Here is a 22,760-nt window from a genome sequence, read left to right on the forward strand (position 1 = left end):
ATTTCTAACAGAGTTGCATTGCAAGATTTATAATTGAATCATTTTTGACATGTGAGTTCGAAGCATCCATCAGCTCAAAATATATGTCATCTTTCAATCGTGGAACCTAACATAGGTAGTAACAGCCCTGCCCGGCAGGTGCTAACATCATAGCTTAGACTGAAATCTTGACAGGCTAGATTCCATTACATCAACCTAAATAGCTAGGTACCTAATAGTGTAAAAATGACTAGAGAATTCTTGTCTATGTCAAAATTCGTAGCTTTCACCCTTCTGATGCGTAAAAACACCAGTTTAGAAGACTATAAAGACCAAAAGCCCTAGGGAGGTAGGTTCTCAGTTGGTCCTGGATCTCGAAGTGACCGCAACGGTTGAGACCTAAGTATAATGTTTCTGAATGTTGAATACATCCATGGAGGTTGCGAGGATATTTATCCGACCAACAACCAGATGGTCCTCCCTGGCCGACCATGCTACACGAATTGCGAGACGAGAAGGTAATCAGACATCTTACCTGCAAGCCTGTTAGAGCCGCGAAGGCTGTGAGTAAACTTGTAACAAAACAATTAGTGCGACTATACCACGAATCATGACCTGATACGCACTCATGATGGCGTATCATCGATAGATGGCTACCATCTGACCGCCCAATTCACTCCCCGCGGGATCTTATCGGACAAAGGAGGCGGTGGCAATCAATCGGTATCATTTTGCCGATCATACACCGCCCTTCATGCCCCCAGTGCCCCACTGATAACGAATGATCAGCTCCCGCACTTAATTATGACCTCTGTTGACACTTGGAGTCACCTTCATCTTGTGTTATGGGTGCTGGTCTACCAGATAACAGGCTCTGCTGAAAGATCTGCATGACTTGTGCAAAATCGAGAAATTTTGAGAGAAAAGTTTGTCTAGCTCAAGAACTGTGCTGCAGCGATAGCTGTCACGAGACCCCGGTTATCGGACTTCTTGGCTGCTGTTGTGAAGCAATTTGATATCTGTGGTTGCCTCCGCAGCGCCATTTGCTTCAGTGCATTATCCCGATCTCTGGTCAACACCTGTAGATCAAGTGATAAGGTGCTCAGGTTATCAGAAAGAGTTAGGGGATCCGTGTCTCCTCTCCGGTAAGCATTAGCCGCGTTGCATTTGTTGTCACGCGCGATATGCACCTACCGAGGGTTGCCGTTCTCTCTAAATATGTCAATTGTGCTGACTGAACATTGATTTGACAGTTCAAAAGCACTAGAGCATATTTTTGACCAGGCCTTAGGCTCTATCCAGCGCCGCAACTTGGCAGCTTTCTCTTCCGTTGCTTTGAGCTGTCAAGGCGTCGCAAACCTCGTTTCGCCTATACGGCCGGGTCGGATCACGTCGCGCATAATTGAGAAGGATGAATCTTCGATAGGCTAATTATTTTGCTTGTGCAAGAATCTCTCCCTCGCTTGCGTCGTTGTGTTAAGGCCAAGACTCATCCAAATCACGCTGTGATGTCAGGCAGCAATACGCCACCGCAAAGTGCACCTCTGCAGGGTACACCATTAACAGGTGGAGCCTTAGCAGAAGGGAGCAGTGGGCCTGAATCATATGCAACAAACTTTGCCAGCTCTGGAAACGGGTATAGCAGGCCTCTACCAAGCATTCTGCCGGCAGGAAGAGCCTCGTATATATCCGTGTCTTCAGAAACAGACTCTAACACCGATGAGCAAAATATGGTACCAGATCTGGAGGCCCAATTTCAAATTCGTGATAGGAAGCGGCGCCTCACAAGTACCAGCGATAGGGCCCGATTACCGCGCACATATTCCAGCGGTGCAATAGGACCTGATGATGGAGGCAAGCCTGGGCTATTACACCGGTCTGAATCGGAGTTTCAACCGGGCACACAATCCTTGCGACCACAGGCAGCCGGTACCTCATATGCAACGCCGATCGATATCACCTCTTCACCCTCTGAAGATGGCCCAGGCGCAACAGCAAGCCGCATTATGCCTGACCATAGTCAACCCTCACCTTGCGAAACAGGCTCCGGTTTCCACCCCATGAGAAGGTATCAAACTTGGCATTCACCATCACCAGGGTCAAACATGGAACCAGGGAATCGGCAATCTGGCAACAATGCTAGCCGAAAGCCTCTTCCATGGGCTCCTCCTCCGCGTCGGTCGTCGCAGAACCCAAGTGGCGATGCGTGGCCGAGGCAAGCCAACGAGCATGCCACCGAGCGATTTCCACGCAATCGGCTGAGTGGTAGTGCAGCAGGCTTCGAAGATATGATGAGTTTTAGTAATCAAACGGAGCTGCCTGTCCTATCCAGAGATAGTCAGCCGGACGAAAGATGGGCACCCCCTCCAAGGCAGACCACCCTAGAGACTTTCGGATGGGGAGTGAGACGCAGTGAGATGGGTTCAGAAGACTCAGCGAGGAAAATTTTGTCAAGCCCTGGTGGAGGTGTATCACTGAGACCTGAAATGGAAGATAGGTCGGGCGCATTTCCAGAGTATTCTGATGGGGAAACGCCGAGATGGCAGCCTGACGAAGAAGTCTCAAGCTGCCCTATATGCGGCACTGTGTTCAACTTCTGGCACAGAAAGCATCACTGCCGCAAATGTGGCCGCGTTGTGTGTGCGAGTTGCTCACCTCACTCCATTGTCATTCCTCGACAATACATTGTCCGCCCTCCTGACAGCCTCACCTCACATCCTCACTCATCTCCCGTCTCCCAGCCTCCGGTAGTTGATCTCACCAGCGACGACCTTATCCACCCTTTCAGTGCGGTCGTCAACCCTGCTCTCGGCGGCGGAGAAAAAGTCCGTCTCTGCAATCCCTGTGTCCCGGACCCAAATCCCAATCCTCTGGGTTACGGTCCATCGCATGTCCACACTCATCGGTCCACACACTCGCTGAACTCGATGGGTCGCCGACATTCTAGAGTTGCGGTATGTCCCAATTGATGATTCAACTGATTTTTGGCAGAGAATGCAGCAAGTTAATATGAGGTCACGGTATTTAGCAAGAAACCGCTTCTCCACGCCAGGAACGACGAACGCTCGGGTCAAATGACCGGCCCTCCGGTTTGCCCGGACAGGGGCAGTCTGTCCGACGATCTGTGACCATCACCGCGGTCAGACAACCCCCAGCAGATGGTGAAACACGTGCTGCGGTAGCCCCGAGACGCCCTGCAGTCTCAGAAGAAGACCTCTGCCCCGTCTGTGGACGGATCTTCCCGACGCTCGGCAATGGGCATACCCAGGAAGCCCGAGAAGAACACATCCGCGAGTGCATCGCCAACTTCGGTGCCTCGCCAACGGTCCAAGAGCCCTCGCCACACATGGACCTCCGACAAGCGCCCCCGCCGCCGCCGTCAAGTTCCTTGCCTGCAGCTCCTCGCATGCTGTCTTTTACAGCCTCAGAGAAAGACTGCCTAGGCGAGGATGGTGGAGTGGGGGAGTGTTCCATCTGCTTTGAGGACTATGAGGCCGGGCAGACTTTGGCTCGCCTCAACTGCCTCTGCAAGTTCCACAGGGCTTGCATCGTCGACTGGTTCGAGCGGAAGATGGAGTGTCCCGTGCACAAAGTCTGAGGGATCCTTGGCTTTGGCTGGTGCCGATGGACATGAGAATATGGAGCACAAGGACAAACATGCTTCATTTCCGGCAGATACAGCATGACCTACGGGCCTTTCCCTGTTCCTTTTGTTCTTTCTTCCTGCTTGCGTCGGGTATTTGCCTTTTGGTGGGCTATTTTCACTCCTGAAGTACGGGTTCATTGTTAGAATGGCGTTGATTGCTCTTTTTTGCTCTCTCTCTGTTGTTTTTTTGTTTGCAGCGATACCGGGGGGTCAATCTTATTTCTTAATTGCACATGTCTCCTTCTTGTACCCAAGATACCCCTATCAACGAGATCACGGACAATCTAGATTAAAGCTTGGGTGATGTAGTACGGTAAATACCGAGCCTCGTCCTGAGAGACGTGAGATTATCATCTTACCATTTTGAGTTGCTCTCCATAGTAATTGAGAAAAAGCACGAACTTGCGTCAAACGACCTCTCAGTATGATAACCTACTACAACTGGTAAGTTAGTAATCGCAAGAAATCAAATCCCTTCTCTGTCCTCCGTGAAGTAGACACAGGACATTGATCAGCCTAAAAGACTTTCCTATCCCATAGCACATGGGGTCGACAGTGACTTGTGAACAAAGGCGATATTTTGCTTGGGATCATGTAAATGTCACGTGCCGCTGCGACTTAGGAGCCACCGTCTGACAGCCAGCACAGATGACCAAGCAAAGCTTCCAGCACTCACTTTCTGATGCCAAGGCAATTAGGGTCGCGAATCGGCTCCTTTTCAATATAGGCCGCGTGCCAATGTTCGCTATCCCTTACTGATCAATCTGACGTCTGCGCGTGCTTTTCCCCACAGTGTGGATCGGCGGTCGGTGTTTTCATCCGCCGTGCTGCTTTGGAGTAAGAGACTTTCGTCGAATTGGACACAGGACTCGTCCAATTGCACCTGAGATAAGGGAGAAAGTAACATGGTCAGATAGGTCAGGACCTATCACAGTCGCAGCCTTGCCTGGAAAACAAGAAGATTCGATCCGACTTTCAAGTAATTTTCTGGTGATCGCGATCCGCTTGTGGCCTATTTCGAGTCGCAATCCCCCTCTTTTCCAAGTCTCATCGGCATCGGTAGCTGCCGGGCCCCGATCCGCTTGATCTTCACGATGGACAGCAATTATCCAGAACCTCACTCGCACGTGTCAAGAGAGGCCCAGCGCGCTCATGAAGGACCCTTGGGTAGCCGACAGTATCTCGGCTTAGGATCTAAGCCTGTCGGCAATACCCAAGTTCCAGAGGAACCGCAGCCGGACATCAAGCGACCACGAGCTTGTGAACCTTGTCGTCAACTCAAAGTCCGTTGTGATGCAGACCTTGACCACCCTCGTGGCTCTTGCAAGCGATGTGCCAAATCAGGGCGTACGTGCGTGGTTACTGCGCCGTCGCGCAAGCGGCAGAAGAAGACGGACACACGTGTGACAGAGCTCGAGCGTAAGATAGATGCTCTGACGGCTACTTTGCAAGCGTCGCATCGTACAGCCCTGGACAAAGATATGCCGTCTGCTCAAGCCGGAGATTTGAGATTTCTAGAGCAGTCATCCAGTCGACGCTGGCTAAAGGATGATCTGATTTCCACTACAAATAAAAGAAGTCACGAGGAGTTGCTAGTATCGCAGTATCCTCGACAAGACAGTCCATCAGCAGAACAACTGCCGCGGCCTCAACCGCCTGCTAGATGGCTGCGAGTCTCCTCGTCTGATGAGATGCCGTCTCCAAAACTAGACAACGAGTTCGTTGACGTGATTGACAAGGGATTAGTCGATGTGGAAACCGCCAGTGCCGCGTTCGAGCGATATGTCACCAAATTTGCTCCTGGGATGCCGTTCGTGGTATTTCCACCTGGAACCACCATGGGCTATATACGCCGAGAGAAACCAATACTGTTCTTGGCAATCCTTGCGATTACTATCGGACCCTTCAAGAAGGAGATCCAGCTCAAACTTCTCGACGATGTCTACCGGCTCATTGCCGAGCGCATTATGGTGAAGGGCGAAAAGTCCCTCGAACTCGTGCAGGCGTTGCAGGTGGTAGCGATATGGTACCAACCGCCGGATAATACGGAAGAGTTGAAATTTTACCAGCTCACTCAATTTGCTGTGATCATGGCGATGGACCTTGGCCTGAATTGGCGAACGGGCACGGAAGATAAGGGTCTGAAACGGCTGAAAGAGGTGCTGATGAGAAAGCCCATGAGCTCGTCGGTCGACACCAGTAGCCCCGAAGCGAAGCGGACATGGATCGGTTGTTATTTCCTGTCTGTTCAGTAAGGCTCATCTTTCTCCCCTCTCTTTGACTACGCACACGCTCAACGCATTATTCTTTCCCAGGGTTTCGACTTCAATGCGACGAGCACAGCTCGTGAGATGGAATCCACACATGGATGAGTGCATTCGCACGCTGGAAACCCATCCCGATGCCCTACCCTCTGATAGAACAATTGTCTGGTGGGCAAGGCTGGGCCGAATCATGGAAGAAGCTAGCATACAGCTCGTATCAGATGATGTACAAAACACAATGACCTTTGCAGACAGCAAATTTCGGTATGCGGTCAAGGGTTTCTCCAACCAATTGGCTCAGTGGCGAAGAGACATACCGGAGGACGTTTATAGTAGTAAGTTGATTGCCGATCCCAAATGACATGAATTCTTTGTCCTCTGATATCTCTGCTCTATTAGTGCCGATGGCCCACACTCATCATGTGCTCAATCTTTTCATCCACGAGAGTGCGATGAACGTCGACAGCAGAGACGATCACCTTGCAATGTCGTCCGAATCACCTGGTTCCGCCTCGTTTCACGCGCCACTTATCGACGCGATCGGAACATGTATTCATTCAATCCACAGTGCTTTCGACATGATATGTTCTATCGAACCGGAAAAGATCAATTGTTTGCCAACAAACTCTCTAGCACGAACTACCTTTGTTGTTGTCAGCTTGATTAAAGTCTATTCTTTGATCGTGGCACCAAACTCCCATCTTGGCCAAGTTATCGATCTGGGCAGCCTTCAGATCGAGTCTTATTTGGAGAAAATCATCTCACATTACCGTGCTGCTGCTATACGAGACGGCGGGAGAACTGCAGGCAAGTTCAGCTACATCATCATGATGCTACGGAATTGGTTCCTCAAGAAGAGAGGCAATGAGCCTGCTCTGAGGGAGATCTTTGGCTCCGAAACCCCGTCCAAGCCTTGTGAGCAAATAAGAAAGCTTGTCAGTCTACATTTAACCATCTTCTCACTAAGTATCCGTCCTCTAATATCATTCCTCAGACTCAGCACGAAGCAACACCTCTGCATCTTCTGAGTGAAGTTGCAATGGGCAACTCGACCAACAACGCTCCATCGAAGTCGAACAACACCCGCAGCCCGCACGAAAATGTACCCTATCGCCCATCAACGTACGGCCATGCTTCCAGCCCCGACCTTAATCCTCCCTTGTACGCCTCCGCAAAGTCTCTCCATTCACCAGATACGAGCAATCATTCACCGAGTACATCCAACCAAGCACCGTCAACAACGACCTGGAATCCCGTATCTCCCGTTCAGACCCAAATTCCCGGAAACCCCGGGTACTACAGCTCGTATACCGCCCCGGATCCGAATCAGGGATACAACGGGATTCAATCGTCTGATCGACCAAATCAACTTGGCCTTGGGGATATGTCAAGCATGAATCTACCCATGCAGAACCAACTCCATCTTGATCCTGGCATGAGTATGGACGCAGGCTTGGATTCATATGACTTGTACGTGCTAGGAAACATGGTTGATGAGGGACTGTTTCCCTTTCCGTTGACCTTTGACGGAAATCTCGGCGCGTATGGAATGATGAATGCGGCCGAGTCGTGATGTAAATGGAAAATATTTCGTGAAGAGGGGGAGCCAGACTTATTGTCCATACATTTTTCGATGGGGGTCTACCTTTGAAAGCTTTGTGAATATAATGTATTGTGTATGAAGCCTCGCGGCAAGTATAAAGTTCAAATATTATTTCATATGCTACGGTTGTCCGGATCAGGATTGATGGAAGGAAAGTGGAAAACCCAGGAAAGCCTTGTCACAACACCACTGCGCCCTAGGAACTAGGTCGGGACCGAATGACATTGATGAATTCAGAGACATCCACAATTTCAGTAGAAAAGGAAAGTTGAATCGAAGATAAGGAAAATTCAGAAATAAAATAAGCTTTCCGTTATCGCTCATGTTGTGGTATCATTTTAATGAAACAAAAGCATCAGCACCATCCACAGGGGAATAGTACTATATTCTAACATTTCTCCAATCAAGTCCTGTTGTCTTCCACCGCCCCCCCCCCCCAAATGGCTATCCTCGAATTTGTTGTCCACCTCTCCACGTATGAAGAATGCGTTGTTCAAAATACGCCCACGGCCAACCGTTATCCTTTTCCGTGCGCCTGAGAAGATCAAACAGGAGCGTTTGCGCGAGCGGATCCTCAATCCATGCGCTACAAGCGCAGAGAGCGTGACCGGCTAATATGCGAAGAGAGGGCTCGTCGTCTGAAGACAGTGCGATGCCGAAGAGATAGTTTAAGTTTTCTGTGATTTGTTCCTAGGCAAGTGACAAAAATAAGATAAGATTAACCGAGCTTCTTCGACTTTGATATCTTTTTTTTTCTCTTGGTTGATGGAAATTTACCTTGATCTGTGCGCGCTGATCGAGTGTAAAATCGTAAATTTCGAGTTCGTGTATAAGAATCAGAGCTTTGGCAAGGCACAAGTGTTGTATGGCCGTTGCTGCGATCAGGTCAGCACTTTGAGGCACGTTCTTAGATCTCCCCCTGTAGCGGTGAAACGATTGGTCTTACAATGCCACAGATTCGTGTACCAGACCACAGGAAAAGGTTTCCCAGCCCTTGGATCAGGTGATGAAATGTGTAGTGGAGTGAAGGTATCTGGGCGTCTCTCCTCCCAGTCGCGAAGTCGCTGCTTCAATGCGTTCCCCTCCGCAATTTTCGTGTACGTTGTGTAAGGGTGATCGGGAACGTGGTAACAAAAATCGATTGTCTCTGCGAGCAGCCAAATGGCTTGATTCACCCAGTCCCCGTCAGTCAGTACCGATTTCGCGGCCCACCAGTGTCGTAGACGATCATCAAGCGGTGCAAAGGCGACTCGAAGACAATTTTTCTGGGTCAGGGCGAATTGAATGTCCTGGACGACAAAGACCCAAAACGAAGCTGATGCTAGTCCACCAGAAATGGCGCACTCGACGTGAGAGCTAACGTAGACGGAGCCCGCCAAAAGATGACGCTGCGGGTCGTTGGAGGGCGTGTGCGCTGAGGGAGGAAATTGTGTCAGTTGTGTTGCTTCACTTGTCCACGCGGAGCACCGACTGGTCATCATGGACACAGAGGACGGTGATCGCGTCTGTGGGTGGGTGGGGGGGGTGGGGGATCTGATTCGTACAGGAAATTTGCTCGAAAAAGCGAAGAATCACTGTCGAGCTCAGAAGAATGTCAATGGCAATCTCATAGTTTGAGTTGTCGAGGACAGGTAACATAATAGAGACACATCGCTCATGATAGCCGTCAGCCACATCTGGTGAGATGGCGTGAGTGGTACGAGAAAGATGGCAAGCCGAGACAGCAAGACAAGCATAGAGAAGCAGTGGGGATTCGCTTGCTCGTCCGACAACATCCGCGCAAAAATGGCGTTCGGGATCCCCGGCGTCAAGCTGATCGGTCAGTATAGTGCTGTGAACCGCACACGGGAAAGGAAGAAAGCCTACCCATGGTGCGATAGATCTTTGGAAATGCCGAAGCAGGTATGCCTCGTTGACATTGGTGAGGCGGGGACTTGACACGGGAGTAATCGAAGACTGCGGTGAAGTGATGGAATCTGATCGAGAGCTCTCGCGTGGCTCGGCAATAGTGTGAGAGATTGAATTATTTCGGGTAAGTAGTGCACTGTCTATGGTAGATGAAGGTGTTGACCGGGGCTCAGATGGTGATCTTGACCCCAATGGTCCATTGACAGGGAGAACGTGGTACTCGGCTGCGGTCTGCTCGGTCTCATCCTTGAAGGAATCTTGAGTCCAAAAGAAAAATGTGTCAATTCCACCAAGTTCACGAGTGCAGCAGAAGCGCCTCGTCACGGGAGATCCATACAGTGAGACGGAGACTTCATCCAGACTTGGTCCTCTGGGAAGGACAAATCGCTCTCCCCATACCTGGGAGGACCCTTTCCTCGTAGAGATGGGTTTTGGCCATGGCGAAATGAAAGCTCTTCTGACTTGCCCGGTGCCGGAACACACTCGCGACCAGATCGTTGACAGCGCAGGCATTTCCCCCCTGTCTTGTCACCTGCAGACATCTGTTAGACACATATGGAAGAGAAAGATCAAGCCCGCCTCGGAAGGGGATGTTCTCGCACATTTCAAATGGCGGAGCCGGCAGGTGAGGCTGCAAATATTGAGCCTATGTCAGTCTTTGATTTGATACATTCGGCAGGGCGACTGGCCAACTCACCATCCCCTCATAACGCAACAACGAAAGCGAAAACGAGGTCAGGAATGGAAGGTTTTCGGAAAGAAAACATTCTCGGTACTTCAGGGCCGAGGACAATCGGTAGATATAATTCAGGAACCCCCGTCACGAAGGGATTGATCAAAGTCGCATGCAAAGATCAAATTAGGTGTTTTGGCGGCGCCACGAGGCTGATTACTAGATGAAGAGCGCGGAGAGAGTGGAGTTGCTTCTTTTCGACCCATACACAGGATAATCCAGACCGTACCAGACGGTTGGTCCCTGGACGCATCAGTGGTGACCAGGCCTTACATAACCCCGGTGCACAGGCAGTGAAGCACACGCCATCCGGGTCGGTGGGAGATGAGCTTGACAGGAACAGGACTAAAGGCTCCGGTCAAGAGTGGATTCAAGATGGAGCGAAAGCTCAAATCGAAAGAATTGCTGATTGAACGGCGGAGGTGAAAACGTGGCCCATCTGGACCATGCCAGATGCATCGTACTCCACCGAGCCACCACGATGACAAGTCACCCGCGGATTCTGGTTGGACGGCAGATGTAACCCCACGAGTGTCGAACAAGGTTTTCCGTCTTCTCCCCGAAGAAAATTAGTGTAGGTGAGGAAACGATCTTTGCCAGAACAAGCAGGAATTTAAGGTAGACAGTAATGGCTGGGCCGACAGTCTACGGTTGGCTTCGGGAGCTCGAGCGCTGAAGGGGTAATAACAAGCGAGTCTGCATGCATTGTGTTGATCATATTGATATAAAATCTGTGCTTCGAAGCACAGAGTATGCGATGGCCTATGCGCTCTTGATCAAGAGGTGAATTCTGCAGAAAACTCACCTCAAGGGTGTTGCAGGATAGCAAGGTTTTTGTTCCACATGGGCAAGATAGCAAGTTGACGGGCGCATTTCTCTGAGCTTTACCCTTTCTCAGGATGAAAGGGTTGAAGAAGAAAATAGAGTGCACGCTCCCTCGTGCTCGTCTCTCGAACCCGTACGCCAACTTGCCTAACCAATCAACATTTTCTTTTCACCCATCATACCGACAAAGGTCCAATAATCTTGAAGCATGTAGAATGGACAAAATTTCCGGGAGGTCTCTATTCGCTGCCCCAACAATCCAAAGGTAGCACGCGAGTCATTCGGGTTGAAGCTTAATAATGCATCGTGGCGGCGTAACTATAATCGCTCGTGCGTAAATCCTGACACGTCCAGCTGGATGTGGGCTGCTCGACGCCCCGTCGGACACACAATTAGCCACGAGATATGTCTGTTGCCTTCGAATAGTCTGGCGGGCCATGGACGATTGAGATGAGGCTTTCAGAGTCTTATTTTTCCTTTTTCTTGTCTCTCGATCGGTGAGTGTTTCAGGTGCAGAGTCGTCGCGTCTTCAGATTGAAAGGGGTCAGGCACAGTATCTGCCAGGTTGGTACTGTTGTCAGTCAACGGATCTGATCCGTTAGACAGCGGCACCGAGCACCAGCAGTGACATGCCCTGGCCACCAGAAGGGAGGCGCTTGGTTCGAGTGGCGGTCCCCACCGAGCCACATTTGCGACCATTAGCAATCTCAACAAGACCGCTCGGGCGCCGTCCCAAACTTTAAACAAAATGATCTCCCGGGCTCTCGTGCCAGGAGGCAAAGGACGTCCGCGCTGTCCTCTATGGGTTTCAGGACTCACAAGATACGTCTTACGCATGAGACCATTCCGGTACTGCTGGGTCGGAGCATGTGGTCAATGGATCGATGGGGACTGTGTCTGACGAATGCCGTGGACGGTGGGGACACCGGAATTCAAGGGGAATCGGCACCTCTGCGATTGGCTTCGGGCAATCGGGCTTCAATTGACTTGTGATTGACACCCGTGGATAGCGTCCTGCGAGTGAGGCTTATTGTGCCCCGGTCCCGTTCAAACCCTGTCGATCGTGGAGGGTATCTGAGGAAGCAGTGCCGAACACAGAACCACATGAAGCCGAAGCCGTGATTCGGGCGGTTTCAGAAAATTTGGATCCAGTAAACAGGTCCATGAGGGGCCAATTGTGTCCTTCTTCACTGTCTTTTTTTCCTCCGCGGGGACCGCGGTTGCGGCGCGGCTGCGGGTTCATCAGGTTGAGAAAGTCAGTGGATCAGTACCCTTTCATCCAGAAAGAAAAAGAAATAGAGGAGGAAAAGAAGGGGGGAAAAAGAAAAAAAAAGATCAATACGAATAGCTGAAAGCAAAAGCAAAACCAGTCCAGAGAGGAATGAGCAGGAGATTCAGGTATCCGCTCTGCCGCCAGGACCTTCCTCGAGCCAAATGCCTTCAACTCCCACAGGCTCGGATGCGCTTCTCCGTGGATGAGGTGCGGGTCCCTCAGTCCCGAGATTTCCAGCTGCCTCTTTGAGTGCCGTGCACCAAGTAGCTGGGTCAGTCGAACATGGTGTGTCTAGATGAATGATCATGCAGGGGCAGGAATCCATAATTATGAGCACCAGTGTCTGGGTCTTGAGGTTGACGAGGACTCAAAAACACAAATAGTCTGAGGCCCCAGCAGCCACAAAGAAGGACCCATCGGGCGATGTATTTCACGTGTGCCACATGATTCCATCTCGATTCTGCCCGTTTCGACGTTTACCGCCTCCTGTCCCTGTCTGGCAGAGTTCACCTTCCGATCATCCGCGTCGACGCTGTCCATCTACGAGGGGAACTAATATGCAGGCTGCCTTGTACGTATGCCCTACACCATGCGCATGCTCACGCAGCCATGAGATCCGATACGACATGATGGAATTAATGATCCTGGTTGGCGGCTTGATCTGGTATGAGAGAACTCCGCCCGCGATTTAAAAAATACTCCAATATATCACCAGCACGCAGATCCTCTGATTTGTGCCCTTGTAGAGCAACCTACTATACCCTTCGGCAGTAGATCAGTGTTATCCACCGCAAACTACAACGCCTCACTGCCAGCTTCCGAGAATCCTTACTGTCGAGACCTTCGAGTGATCTTGTTCCTGCCATGCTCGTGACCTGCCCTTCAATTCTCTGTGAAGGGAATGTAAGACGAGCTAGCGTGGATAAAGTGCAATAGCGTCCCGCTCGCTGGGCTAGAAGGAGTGGTGATCACCACCGGGTAGCCCAGAGTCTCGTCAGAGTCTCGTCATGCGGTCTTGTAAGATCAGGTGACTGGCCGCCAGTCCAGTGACGACCGTCCAGGGTCAGCGATGACAGAGGTGAACCAGACAGAGTCTAAGGTGGCCGCCTGCCAACCACAAACTTGATAGATTCAGGATTCTGTCTCGAAAACAAGCGAGTGCAAGCTGGCCCTGCCAGGATGGTGGAAAGGCTCAGACCTTATCATGCTGGGCCTTATCTGCTTATCTCCCAGCCTCCTGTCTTCTTAATCCTATGACTTGACTTCGAGCGCTAGCCCACCTGGCCCTGGAAATACAAAGGATCGCGTGGTCGAAACCTCATTGTCTTCCTGGTGATGCGGCAGTAACGCAAGACAAGAATCGGAACCCTGGAAACCCTACCATGTCTCTTCCACGGATCTCCTTTCTGGAAGGATGGGAGCGCATGCCCGCCGCAGCTCTCCTGCGGGGCCGTGCGGACGAGCCGCAGTCAGATACCGAGTCCGATACATACCAAGATCTGCCAGACGATGCCTCGATTGCTTCGTCCTTTCCCTCTACGTATAGCAGACTTAATTTCAATCCGTATGCCGGACCGGGCTGGAACGAGAGTACGATAGATGATCGAGACGAGCGACGATCGCTGCTGGGAAACTTTGGATTCTCATCTACGGGTCCACCGGTGGCTCGTGCGGAGTCACACAGGAGACAGTCGTCGGTCCTCTCAGGGACCGAGTCTCAAAAAGAACCTGTGGCGTATCCAGATACACGTGGGGCCTTTGAAGTGAGTCCTGCTCGAAGAATAGGTACGTGTGCGAGAGGGTCGACGATTTGCTGGAAAATCAAAACATAGGCCCGTCATCAAACATTCTGGCTGGTGGAACTGATAGTTTGAAAATAGCCCAGGTGTCGTTCGCGGTGATCTACTGCTTTCTCGCGGCGGGAGTGGTGTTCGGGTTTGCAGCCTTGAAGCCTGTCCTCATCCGAGAAAATGTCTATCGTCATCTTTGCACACCTGATGAACTTGATCAAGACGCGGTTGTCTGCGACGGCCAAGAAATTCGGTATGCCTCCCCACCGCCCCCGCCAGGGATACTTTGATTGTGAGAAGGTATGCTGATACTCGCTTCAAGGCTGAACCTGATGTTTACTATCGCCGCTGTCGTGACCAATGTTTCGGCTCTTCCCGTTGGAACCATTCTAGATGCATATGGCCCTCGTGCCAGTGGTATTATTGGAAGTATCTTCCTCGCAACTGGTGCTATTCTTTTCAGCTTGGCAAAAAGACTGCCATTTGATGGATACATCCCAGGCTACCTCTTCCTCTCCCTGGGGGGGCCATTTGTCTTCATCTCGTCTTTTCAGCTCTCCAATACTTTCCCGAAACGATCTGGTCTGATTCTGTCCATGCTGACCGGCGCTTTTGATGCATCGAGTGCACTTTTCCTCCTATTTCGTCTTCTCAGCGAGTGGACAGACGGTGCTGTCTCAACACGGCTGTTCTTTCTACTTTATCTCAGTGTGCCGTTGTTCATCCTTGTCGTCCAACCTGGTGTTATGCCGGCAACGTCGTATAAGACCACCGGCGAACTCGTGCAGGAAGCCGAAGCGCAGGTTGTTGACGAGATCAACGATCGTATCGACGTCGACATTGAAGATCGCAACGAAAGCGAGCGCCAACGCTATCTCCGCCGCGAAAGGCGTCAGACCATCGTCGGTCAGATTCACGATCTCCTAGACGACGAGACCGCCTCGGTCATCTCCGCCGCCGGGATCAACGAACGCATTTTTAATTCGCCATTCCGGCCGTCAAGTCCGCACTCTGGGCAGCCAAGGCTTGCAGTTCGCGCTCGATCGTCAAAGCTCCAGTTGCAGCAGGCCCTCCCTCAGAAACCCCCCAATGCCAGCGGCGTCTGGGGTGTTCTCCATGGCCGGAGTGCTTGGGAACAGCTCCAGACCCCCTGGTTCGTCTTGATTACTCTTTTCACCATTCTAATGATGCTCCGTATCAATTACTTTGTCGCAACTCTTCGGTCTCAATATGCGTATCTCCTCGGGTCGCGCGCCGAAGCGGCCCGAATCAACGGAATCTTTGACATTCTTCTCCCAGTCGGAGGACTTGTCTCTATCCCGTTCATCGGCACTTTTCTTGATAAATTCCAGACCCGCACAATTCTCACTATCCTCGCTGTCACCGCCACCGCCATCGGAATCCTGGGATGTATTCAGCACAGCCAATTCGCTGCTTACGCCAATATCGTTCTCTTTGTGCTTTACAGGCCTTTCTATTACACGGCTGTCTCGGACTATGCGGCAAAGGTATTTGGGTTCCAAACTTTCGGCAAAGTGTACGGTTTGATCATCTGTTTAGCTGGACTGGGTAATTTCGCCCAGGCTGGCCTGGACACGATCACACTGAAACGGTTTGGCGGGAACCCCATCCCGGTGAATGTGATCCTGACGGTCCTCGTCGGCCTTGTGGGTGCGGCCTTGGTGGCATTTGTGAGTTGGAAGACCGTAGTAATTCGAGCCGAGAGTGGGAAGGGATTGCGTGATACGGGGGACACTTCGACGCACGTCCATGGCACGAATGGCCCGGTCATTGAGGGAAGTGAAGCAGTGAATCAGCTGGCAACTAGCAATGGTGAGAGACAGCCCTTACTATCTGGGGGTAGTATTGAGCAGCGAACATATGGCTCGTGAGGGAGAGCTCGCGTATTAAAGGGATGCGCGACTTATAACGTGAACATTTCATGTCTTGTCTCCGAGGTCTACGAAATTACGCACTTATTGAATGATAATGAAAGAACTTGCAACCTTGTCAGTTATTTCAAAGTAGATTTGTGGACCTTTTCCGATGAAAATTGATTAGCATTGTAGTCTACGATGCCTCGCCCTTCTTTCCATGCATTCGCCGCAGACCAGATCCATTTGTCGACGTATTCCTACCGCGCAGATGCTGTCCATCCATTACATTTCAAAAAAAAGCAACCACCGGAAGACAACAGTCGACTTGAAATTAATATGATAGACCCATAGATAAGAAGTCAAATCTCACGCTCGTATAAATATAAAAAAAAGAAGCGCCCCCTGATCTTCCTAGACATGATATAATCCAGAATCTCCACTCTCTAATCCACCTCCAAAAGATCGTACCTGCAACTCGATCCCGTCTCCGGATCCTTGTATTCCTCCAATGCCCGTTCCACAGCAGCCATGTATCCCAATACCTGCTCTTCCTGCCATCGACGCCCGACGACCTGTACCGCCGTCGGCAGTCCCGCCATCTTGGCAGCATCGTAATGCTTCCAGGCTCCGCGCGCAACGCTATGGTCACATCCCAGACGCTTCAGCGCAGTTTTGTAAGGGGTGACGAGCGCATCGCGAGACGCATCTACATGTCCGACTGGCAGCACTCCAGCCGAGTAATCGAGCAGGTTCCAGAGGAAAGTGTATCCGCAAGAAGAAACGGCGTCATGCATTGCCTTGTGCGGCAGAGCAGGGGTGGCATTAACCGGGCAGAGGATAAAGTCGTACTGCTGAGGGGCAGCATCCCACCATTTATGCCAAGTGGCGCGGAAAGATTCGCGCTGGGCGACGAGAGTCCAGAGAGCGGCGGATGATTTGGGGCCAAAGTCTTTGATGAGTGTTGCGAGGACGGTGTCCCGTCTGATGTAGCGGACATAAAGGTAGTAGAGGTAGCGGAGGGGCCGAGGGAGGTGGGCAATGCTGGAGAGTTGGCTGGCGCCTGGATCGGATGGCTCAAAGGAGCGGAGGTTGACGTTGAAATGGTGGCAGCCATCGGAGTTGAGGAGCTGCGAGGCGAGATTAAGACCGGTGAAAGGGTCGGCATTGGTTGGTGGGCGGATCTCGGTGACGGAGTGACCGGCTGCCGTGAGGGCGGCGACGGTGGTCGACAGAGCGCGTTCAATGGCGGGAGTTGGGGGAACGACACCTAGAACAGGGTCAATTAAGTTGATTCTTTTTCTCTCAGACACTCAGTTTCTTGTCCAGTTTAAAAAAGAAAACATACCGTCGGTGGTCATCAGGCCAATACGAAGAGCCTTGCTCTGGGCCTCGTCCTCCAAATCCTCGCGCCATGAAATCGGATGAACCGTGTAGTCGTACTTCCATGGCTGCATACCAATGATAGCCTTGGTGAAGTATGTCAAGTCATTCAGTGTACGGGCCATTGGACTGAAAACACTTGGCACCCCCTCTTGGCCAGGCATACTCGTATTCACTCCAACTTTGGGCCAACGCCCGGTACTGCAGCGGAGTGAGTAGATGCCACTCCAAGCGGCCGGTACGCGAACCGAGCCCGCAACGTCAGAGCCAATGCCAATTCGTCCCCCCTGGGCGAGGAGAGCAGCCTCTCCACCCGTTGAACCACCCGGACTGTAATCAGGGACATGAGGGTTGCGGCAGTGACCCCAAAGACCGTTGGCGGATTCGAAGGATAGCAGGGTGATTGGCAGCGCAGTCTTGGCGTATGGAACGGCTCCTGGTGTCTCGTCAGAAAATCTGGGCTGGCCATCAATTGTGTTTGGGCTCCATTCTTACCGGCATCCTTCAAGAGCCTCGTCATGGGTCCATCCTCTGCCACGGGCTGGTTTGCCAGAGCTGAATAGCCAAGGGAAGTGTCGAAACCTTTCACATGAACCGAGTCTTTGAGAGACACTGGAATACCGGCCAGGGGCCCCTTCAGATTGACGTCTGATTCAAGCCATGACTCGGCCTCGGGCAGCAGCAGCTCGGTGACACAGTTAGTCCGCTCTTGAGCTTTGACCGCAATCTTGCCATAGGTTCTCAAGACGGTCAGGGGAGACGTGTGGGAGCTCTGGATGTCATGAACTAGCTCTTGGATTGGTTTGTCAATGATTACTTTGTCGTCCTCGGTAATTCGTTCATGGTAGGGATACGGCAACGATGCAAAGCGAGCGGCTCGCTCGGCTTGCTTTTGGTTGCTACGGATCGGTCAGCGAGCGAGATCCTCAAATAGAAGCACTGTGGTGCCTGGTCAAAGCCTGGGAGCTCACCGTATCTTGCGGTAGGTGAAATAATCAAATGGAGGAAGCATGGCGGTACAGGATGCAGAATTAACGAAGAGGCGGCAATCGGCACCTTTTTGTACCCCCAAAGAAAGGGAGCTCTTTGCGGGGAATGACAATCGCGTGTGGGGAAGGGCGATAAGCGGAAGCTTCCGTCGGCTGGAGTCGGCGGGGGCAAGTCCGAAGTCACTATTGGCGTGCTCAGTAGGATACACGGTCGTCTTTAAAGCGCACGGTTCTCAAGGTCAGCATTTATTCCGAGGTCCAGCATTATCCCTGTTGCCTCAATTCCCACAAATGAGAAAAACGGCAGCGCCCTCCAGAGTGCTGGGCCGATGTTCTATTACCCGACGACATATCGCGACACCACTGGCACGGACATCTTGATAAGGAGAGACGATCCGCGCTCTGGCGGTCCACTTTGAGCAGGTTCAGCCGAGAATAGCGCCCTGCGTATTCGGCCCGGTCATCGTGATTGGTAAGGAGAAAGAAAGTTATATTCAAGATTATCAAAAGAACGATTAGAGAAGAAGAAGAAACAAAAATCTATACAAATCAAAAAGAGGGGGACGCCATGAGGCCGCCCTGGAGGTGCGGCGGGTATATCTCCAGATCGATCTGGTTCTTCTTGCGTCGCTAGCTTGCGACCAGGTGACAAGAAACAAGGGTATGGGTTGGACGTGTCTGAAACGATGAGTGGGTTGAAGCCACCCAGACTCGGCAAAGCTATGGCTCGATCCGCTGCATCCAGTGGTGTCTCGCCAGCCACCAGACGATGATCGCGCCAATCACTACTAACAACACCCCAAAGAAGATGACAAACCCCCAGATTAGCGTGCGCTTGCGCTTCCGGCGTTCACGATCCAGCCAGGAATCGGATTTTCTGCTCTCGGGATAGAACATCAGCAATGCTCAACTCTTCGTGAACAATACCGTACTGACCGGACAGGTGAGATGCATTCGGCGTCACTCTTGGCTTCGATTTCTTGCAGGTGGACAGCGGTCGAAAATCGTTTCCAAAAATATGGGTCACGAACAAGAGCCATGATGATAGGGCGTGGATGATGATTCGGGTAGGGCGTAAGGAGCAGTCTCGGTCGTATCAAGGCGCACCAGTGGTCGAAGCCACCAAAAGGTGAGCAGAGTAGTCGCGAGATTGAGGCTCGATGTCCTCTCCGGTTGAACTGATGATTTCAGTCAAGAAACCGAGCGGTTGTAATAATTGAAGTACGTTGTTGGTCAATTTGACCCCGGTCGTCAGAAAAAGAAGACACCTCGGTCGCCTAATGCTCCTCCTTTCGTCTCTTTTTTCTTTTCGTTTCTAACTGTCCCCGAGACTGTGTGCAGTGTAGCAATCAAGAGCACTTGTTAGAATACGAAATTGGTCGGTCGCTTTCAGTTTTTGCGGGACTGGAAAACGGCTCAGTGGATTGGTGACAGTGAAGTAAGTAGATGAGAAGTGTTCGAAAGGGGACGGATGTGGTACCGCAGATGTCAATGTGAAACGGTGACGGCTGGGAAAGACAGGACACTTAACTTACTCCATCACAATCTGCAATGTTTACATCCAGATCTCCTGTCAAGAATTTGCAAGGCCTGGAATATTGTACCGGTCGCAAGATTGGCTCGCCATTCGAGATTCTTGGGCTGCTAGCCTTGTCTACCTTTCGGACAACAAGGCGTTTGACCCACAAGCAACCTCCAAATCGAAGCCAACCAAGAAGATCAGAGGAGACGCGACACGATAGCCTCAGTGAAATTTTGATCTAATGGTGACCCAGTCAGAGGCGAAGGAATGCTATCTCTGGAAGTGGTATGTCGTCGAGGAATGCAGGGGTGATTGACCGGCGACGGGACGGATGGTGTTCTGCTGGAAGCCATCTTCCCTCAGGGGGTGCTCCCTTCAAGTGCCAAACATGGGATCTGAATCATCTCCAAAAACAATATCTGGCAAAGATAGATGTGCAGTTCCTTATCCTTAATATAGGAGCGGGAGCCCTCGCGACAGCCAGGCGCTGGGTATCAAACGACAAGGCCGCAGTTGTGCTTGACACTTTTGAGTCGCCGCCCACACTACTTGAAGTGAAAATAGATTCCACGAGAACTTCCAGGACCACACTTCAATCAGCTCAGCACCTATAAATGGCATCTTCAATGCATTTCCTGCAAAACAACATTTTTTTCTTTTGAGAAAACCCCTGGACATATGTCGTGTCTCGATATGCTATCTTCCACTCACCCTACGTGCTGGTGTGATCTCGGGCGATACACACGATGGAGCGTTCAGGGTCGGATTGGCACTTTGGTAGTAGACTCGATTCAAAATTTTCTGACAGTCTCACAATCGAGTTTAAAGATAGGTAATCATTCAGATTCAGCGCCGCTGTTACCTGAACCAACCGGCTCTCTTCAACAATCCCATCGTTGGCACCGTCGTCATCATCCATGAGAAAAGAACGAGGATCCATAAGGCTACCATACGCACCTTGGAGGCGCTCAGACTATATTACCAACGAGACGGCCCAGATGAGTAGTCTTCCACTGATATTTGGCACCTTTTATTTTAAGAGCCGTGTCACATATGTCGATGTTGCCCCTTGCTGTTCCTCAAACTGATGCAATATTACAATGAGTATAGGATTAGGTACATAAATCAGCAAAAATTTATGAAGTAGTGAGTCGTGAGTCCGTTTGGACAACAATTTTTCTTCCAAACCTTTCAGAAATCAAGTTGCCAAAAGATAAAAGTCTCGACTTCTCAGTGACAGCACAAATTGCAGCGGTTGGAAGATACAGACTGGACGAATGAAGGACTTATGCACGTGATATTTTAGGCTCTTCCCGTTCCACTACTCGTTTTTTGGTCCTTCGTCTCGTAGACTATTGTATGTCCATGCACCCTTTGAGATAGGACTCAAGTCTCACACTATTTCACCCTACATCATTCAGGATATTATTCGCTGTCGAAAACACTTCTCACAATCCAGGTTATTCAAAAAGGGAAAATTAACTTGCTTCCTGAATCCGATGAATGACGTCCTCGCCTGGGGACTCCCTACGCACTGTAGATCCTTAATTACCCTCTGTGCGTACGAGAAAGGGCAATCTATGACCCACCGAAATAAACGTGCTCAAAGCCCAGCTGCCCCCTGCAGATCAGCGGTTATTCGATAGTATTCAATGGGTGAACAGTAATTGGAAAGTCTCCTTGGCGTGATGCGTCAATTGGTGCAAAAGACCTTTTGTTGGGAATTTGCTCTCTCTCGTTCCAGTGATGTCTCCTGTTGACACAGGTATAGATTTCACTGGGACTCAAGAGGGCAACATATCAGCCGACTACATGGAGAGAGTTACATACTAGCCGGCCGAAAAAAAAGGAAAGAAATCGACCAACTTTCAAGATTTCTGAAATTTGAAAAACGCATCAACAACGTCACGATATCCCATCTTTTCCAGACGCTGGGCAACTCGGCGACGCCAGTCTGTTTTGGATGCATCATCGGTATACGTGAAATCGATACCGGGCGAGAGCCGAAACTTTGTTCTCACCCATTCAATGGGAACGTAGCCAGCAATCTCCCAATCGATGATCCCCAGCGCGCTTGTTGAGGGATCCACCAGAAGATTTGTAGGGCCAAGATCACAGTGATAAAAGACCAAATTCGAGACATCCATTTCCATGGCAGTGCAATTTTTGGTAAGTTGTTCCGGAGTTACAGCATCCGCTGAATCATCGTTACCTTTTCGCAAGTACCATTCTTGAAGTGAGTTTCCATCAACGCCACTGATAGTATCACCTTTCCATCGTGCCAAGTAATGGCAGATATTTGCCATTTTGCCAATGTAATATTCCCGAAGAGTCTCATCCATGCTTGGCCAAGCCTCATCGAGGAGCTGACCGGGAACTTTCGAGACAATCATAAAATATCGATTGTCAACCTCAAAATGACGGTAAACCTCGGGAAATGTAAATCCTTGGGGTTGTCGATCTTTAAGGAACCGCAGGGTCACATGCTCCCTTGTGAGAAGAGGAGAATATATGGGGTGGACTTTGATAAAGGCCTCGCCTGCTCGCCACACAGCCGTCGAGTTTCCAATGGCGTAAACTCGTGGGAGATGTGGAGAATATTCAGAGAGAGGTCGCGAATCAGGAAGTGGCTCTGGTGCCGGAGAGAGCATGAAATGCCCACCATTGCTATCGCTCCAGCAGGTGTGATCTGTAGAAATGTTTTCTGCTGGGGGAGGCGATGGATAATGCGCGAGAAGAAACTCGCTCGAAATGAGCCAGGAATTGTCACTGATCTCCCGAATGGATTCCGTAATGTGTGGCTGGTCTGGATGATTCAGTGCCATACTTGAAGAAATTTCAAGTGGGTGGTGGAAACAGGTCGAATAGAGAGGGGAACCCCTGACGAGGTCTGGAAAGATGGAGGAGCCTTTATCGGAATTGATTCAAAAAGCGGCGGTCACTTGCAGCTTGCAGATAGTGTCTTGAATCT

The 22,760-nt window shown here is 50.8% G+C and overlaps 7 protein-coding genes across 7 annotated transcripts; 3 read left to right on the forward strand and 4 right to left on the reverse strand.

Annotated features, from left to right (window-relative positions):
• Nucleotides 1–1,709: 1,709 nt before the first annotated feature.
• POX_b02000 (uncharacterized protein) lies at nucleotides 1,710–3,577 on the forward strand (the record flags this gene model as incomplete). The annotated part of the gene is made up of 2 exons (XM_050110922.1): nucleotides 1,710–2,933; nucleotides 3,008–3,577. 2 exons carry the CDS (start codon nucleotides 1,710–1,712, stop codon nucleotides 3,575–3,577), a joined length of 1,794 nt encoding a protein of 597 aa, XP_049971268.1.
• A 1,142-nt stretch (nucleotides 3,578–4,719) lies between these two features.
• On the forward strand, nucleotides 4,720–7,462 carry POX_b02001 (uncharacterized protein; the record flags this gene model as incomplete). Its single annotated transcript, XM_050110923.1, has 4 exons — nucleotides 4,720–5,876; nucleotides 5,941–6,224; nucleotides 6,289–6,824; nucleotides 6,884–7,462. The coding sequence occupies 4 exons, from the start codon at nucleotides 4,720–4,722 to the stop codon at nucleotides 7,460–7,462; spliced, it is 2,556 nt and encodes an 851-aa protein (XP_049971269.1).
• A 474-nt stretch (nucleotides 7,463–7,936) lies between these two features.
• POX_b02002 (uncharacterized protein) lies at nucleotides 7,937–9,839 on the reverse strand (the record flags this gene model as incomplete). Its single annotated transcript, XM_050110924.1, has 6 exons — nucleotides 7,937–8,182; nucleotides 8,270–8,367; nucleotides 8,439–8,906; nucleotides 9,037–9,304; nucleotides 9,359–9,657; nucleotides 9,800–9,839. The coding sequence occupies 6 exons, from the start codon at nucleotides 9,837–9,839 to the stop codon at nucleotides 7,937–7,939; spliced, it is 1,419 nt and encodes a 472-aa protein (XP_049971270.1).
• Nucleotides 9,840–13,613: 3,774 nt separating this feature from the next.
• On the forward strand, nucleotides 13,614–15,913 carry POX_b02003 (Protein FMP42; the record flags this gene model as incomplete). Its single annotated transcript, XM_050110925.1, has 3 exons — nucleotides 13,614–14,016; nucleotides 14,112–14,274; nucleotides 14,344–15,913. 3 exons carry the CDS (start codon nucleotides 13,614–13,616, stop codon nucleotides 15,911–15,913), a joined length of 2,136 nt encoding a protein of 711 aa, XP_049971271.1.
• A 428-nt stretch (nucleotides 15,914–16,341) lies between these two features.
• On the reverse strand, nucleotides 16,342–18,290 carry POX_b02004 (uncharacterized protein; the record flags this gene model as incomplete). The annotated part of the gene is made up of 4 exons (XM_050110926.1): nucleotides 16,342–17,165; nucleotides 17,244–17,714; nucleotides 17,774–18,177; nucleotides 18,250–18,290. 4 exons carry the CDS (start codon nucleotides 18,288–18,290, stop codon nucleotides 16,342–16,344), a joined length of 1,740 nt encoding a protein of 579 aa, XP_049971272.1.
• A 697-nt stretch (nucleotides 18,291–18,987) lies between these two features.
• Nucleotides 18,988–19,307, reverse strand: POX_b02005 (uncharacterized protein; the record flags this gene model as incomplete). Its single annotated transcript, XM_050110927.1, has 2 exons — nucleotides 18,988–19,144; nucleotides 19,204–19,307. 2 exons carry the CDS (start codon nucleotides 19,305–19,307, stop codon nucleotides 18,988–18,990), a joined length of 261 nt encoding a protein of 86 aa, XP_049971273.1.
• A 2,350-nt stretch (nucleotides 19,308–21,657) lies between these two features.
• Nucleotides 21,658–22,614, reverse strand: POX_b02006 (uncharacterized protein; the record flags this gene model as incomplete). The annotated part of the gene is made up of 1 exon (XM_050110928.1): nucleotides 21,658–22,614. The coding sequence occupies one exon, from the start codon at nucleotides 22,612–22,614 to the stop codon at nucleotides 21,658–21,660; it is 957 nt and encodes a 318-aa protein (XP_049971274.1).
• Nucleotides 22,615–22,760: the final 146 nt, after the last annotated feature.

The sequence above is a fragment of the Penicillium oxalicum genome, chromosome II (genome assembly GCF_001723175.1).
Source record: "Penicillium oxalicum strain HP7-1 chromosome II, whole genome shotgun sequence".
Classification (NCBI taxonomy): domain Eukaryota; kingdom Fungi; phylum Ascomycota; class Eurotiomycetes; order Eurotiales; family Aspergillaceae; genus Penicillium; species Penicillium oxalicum.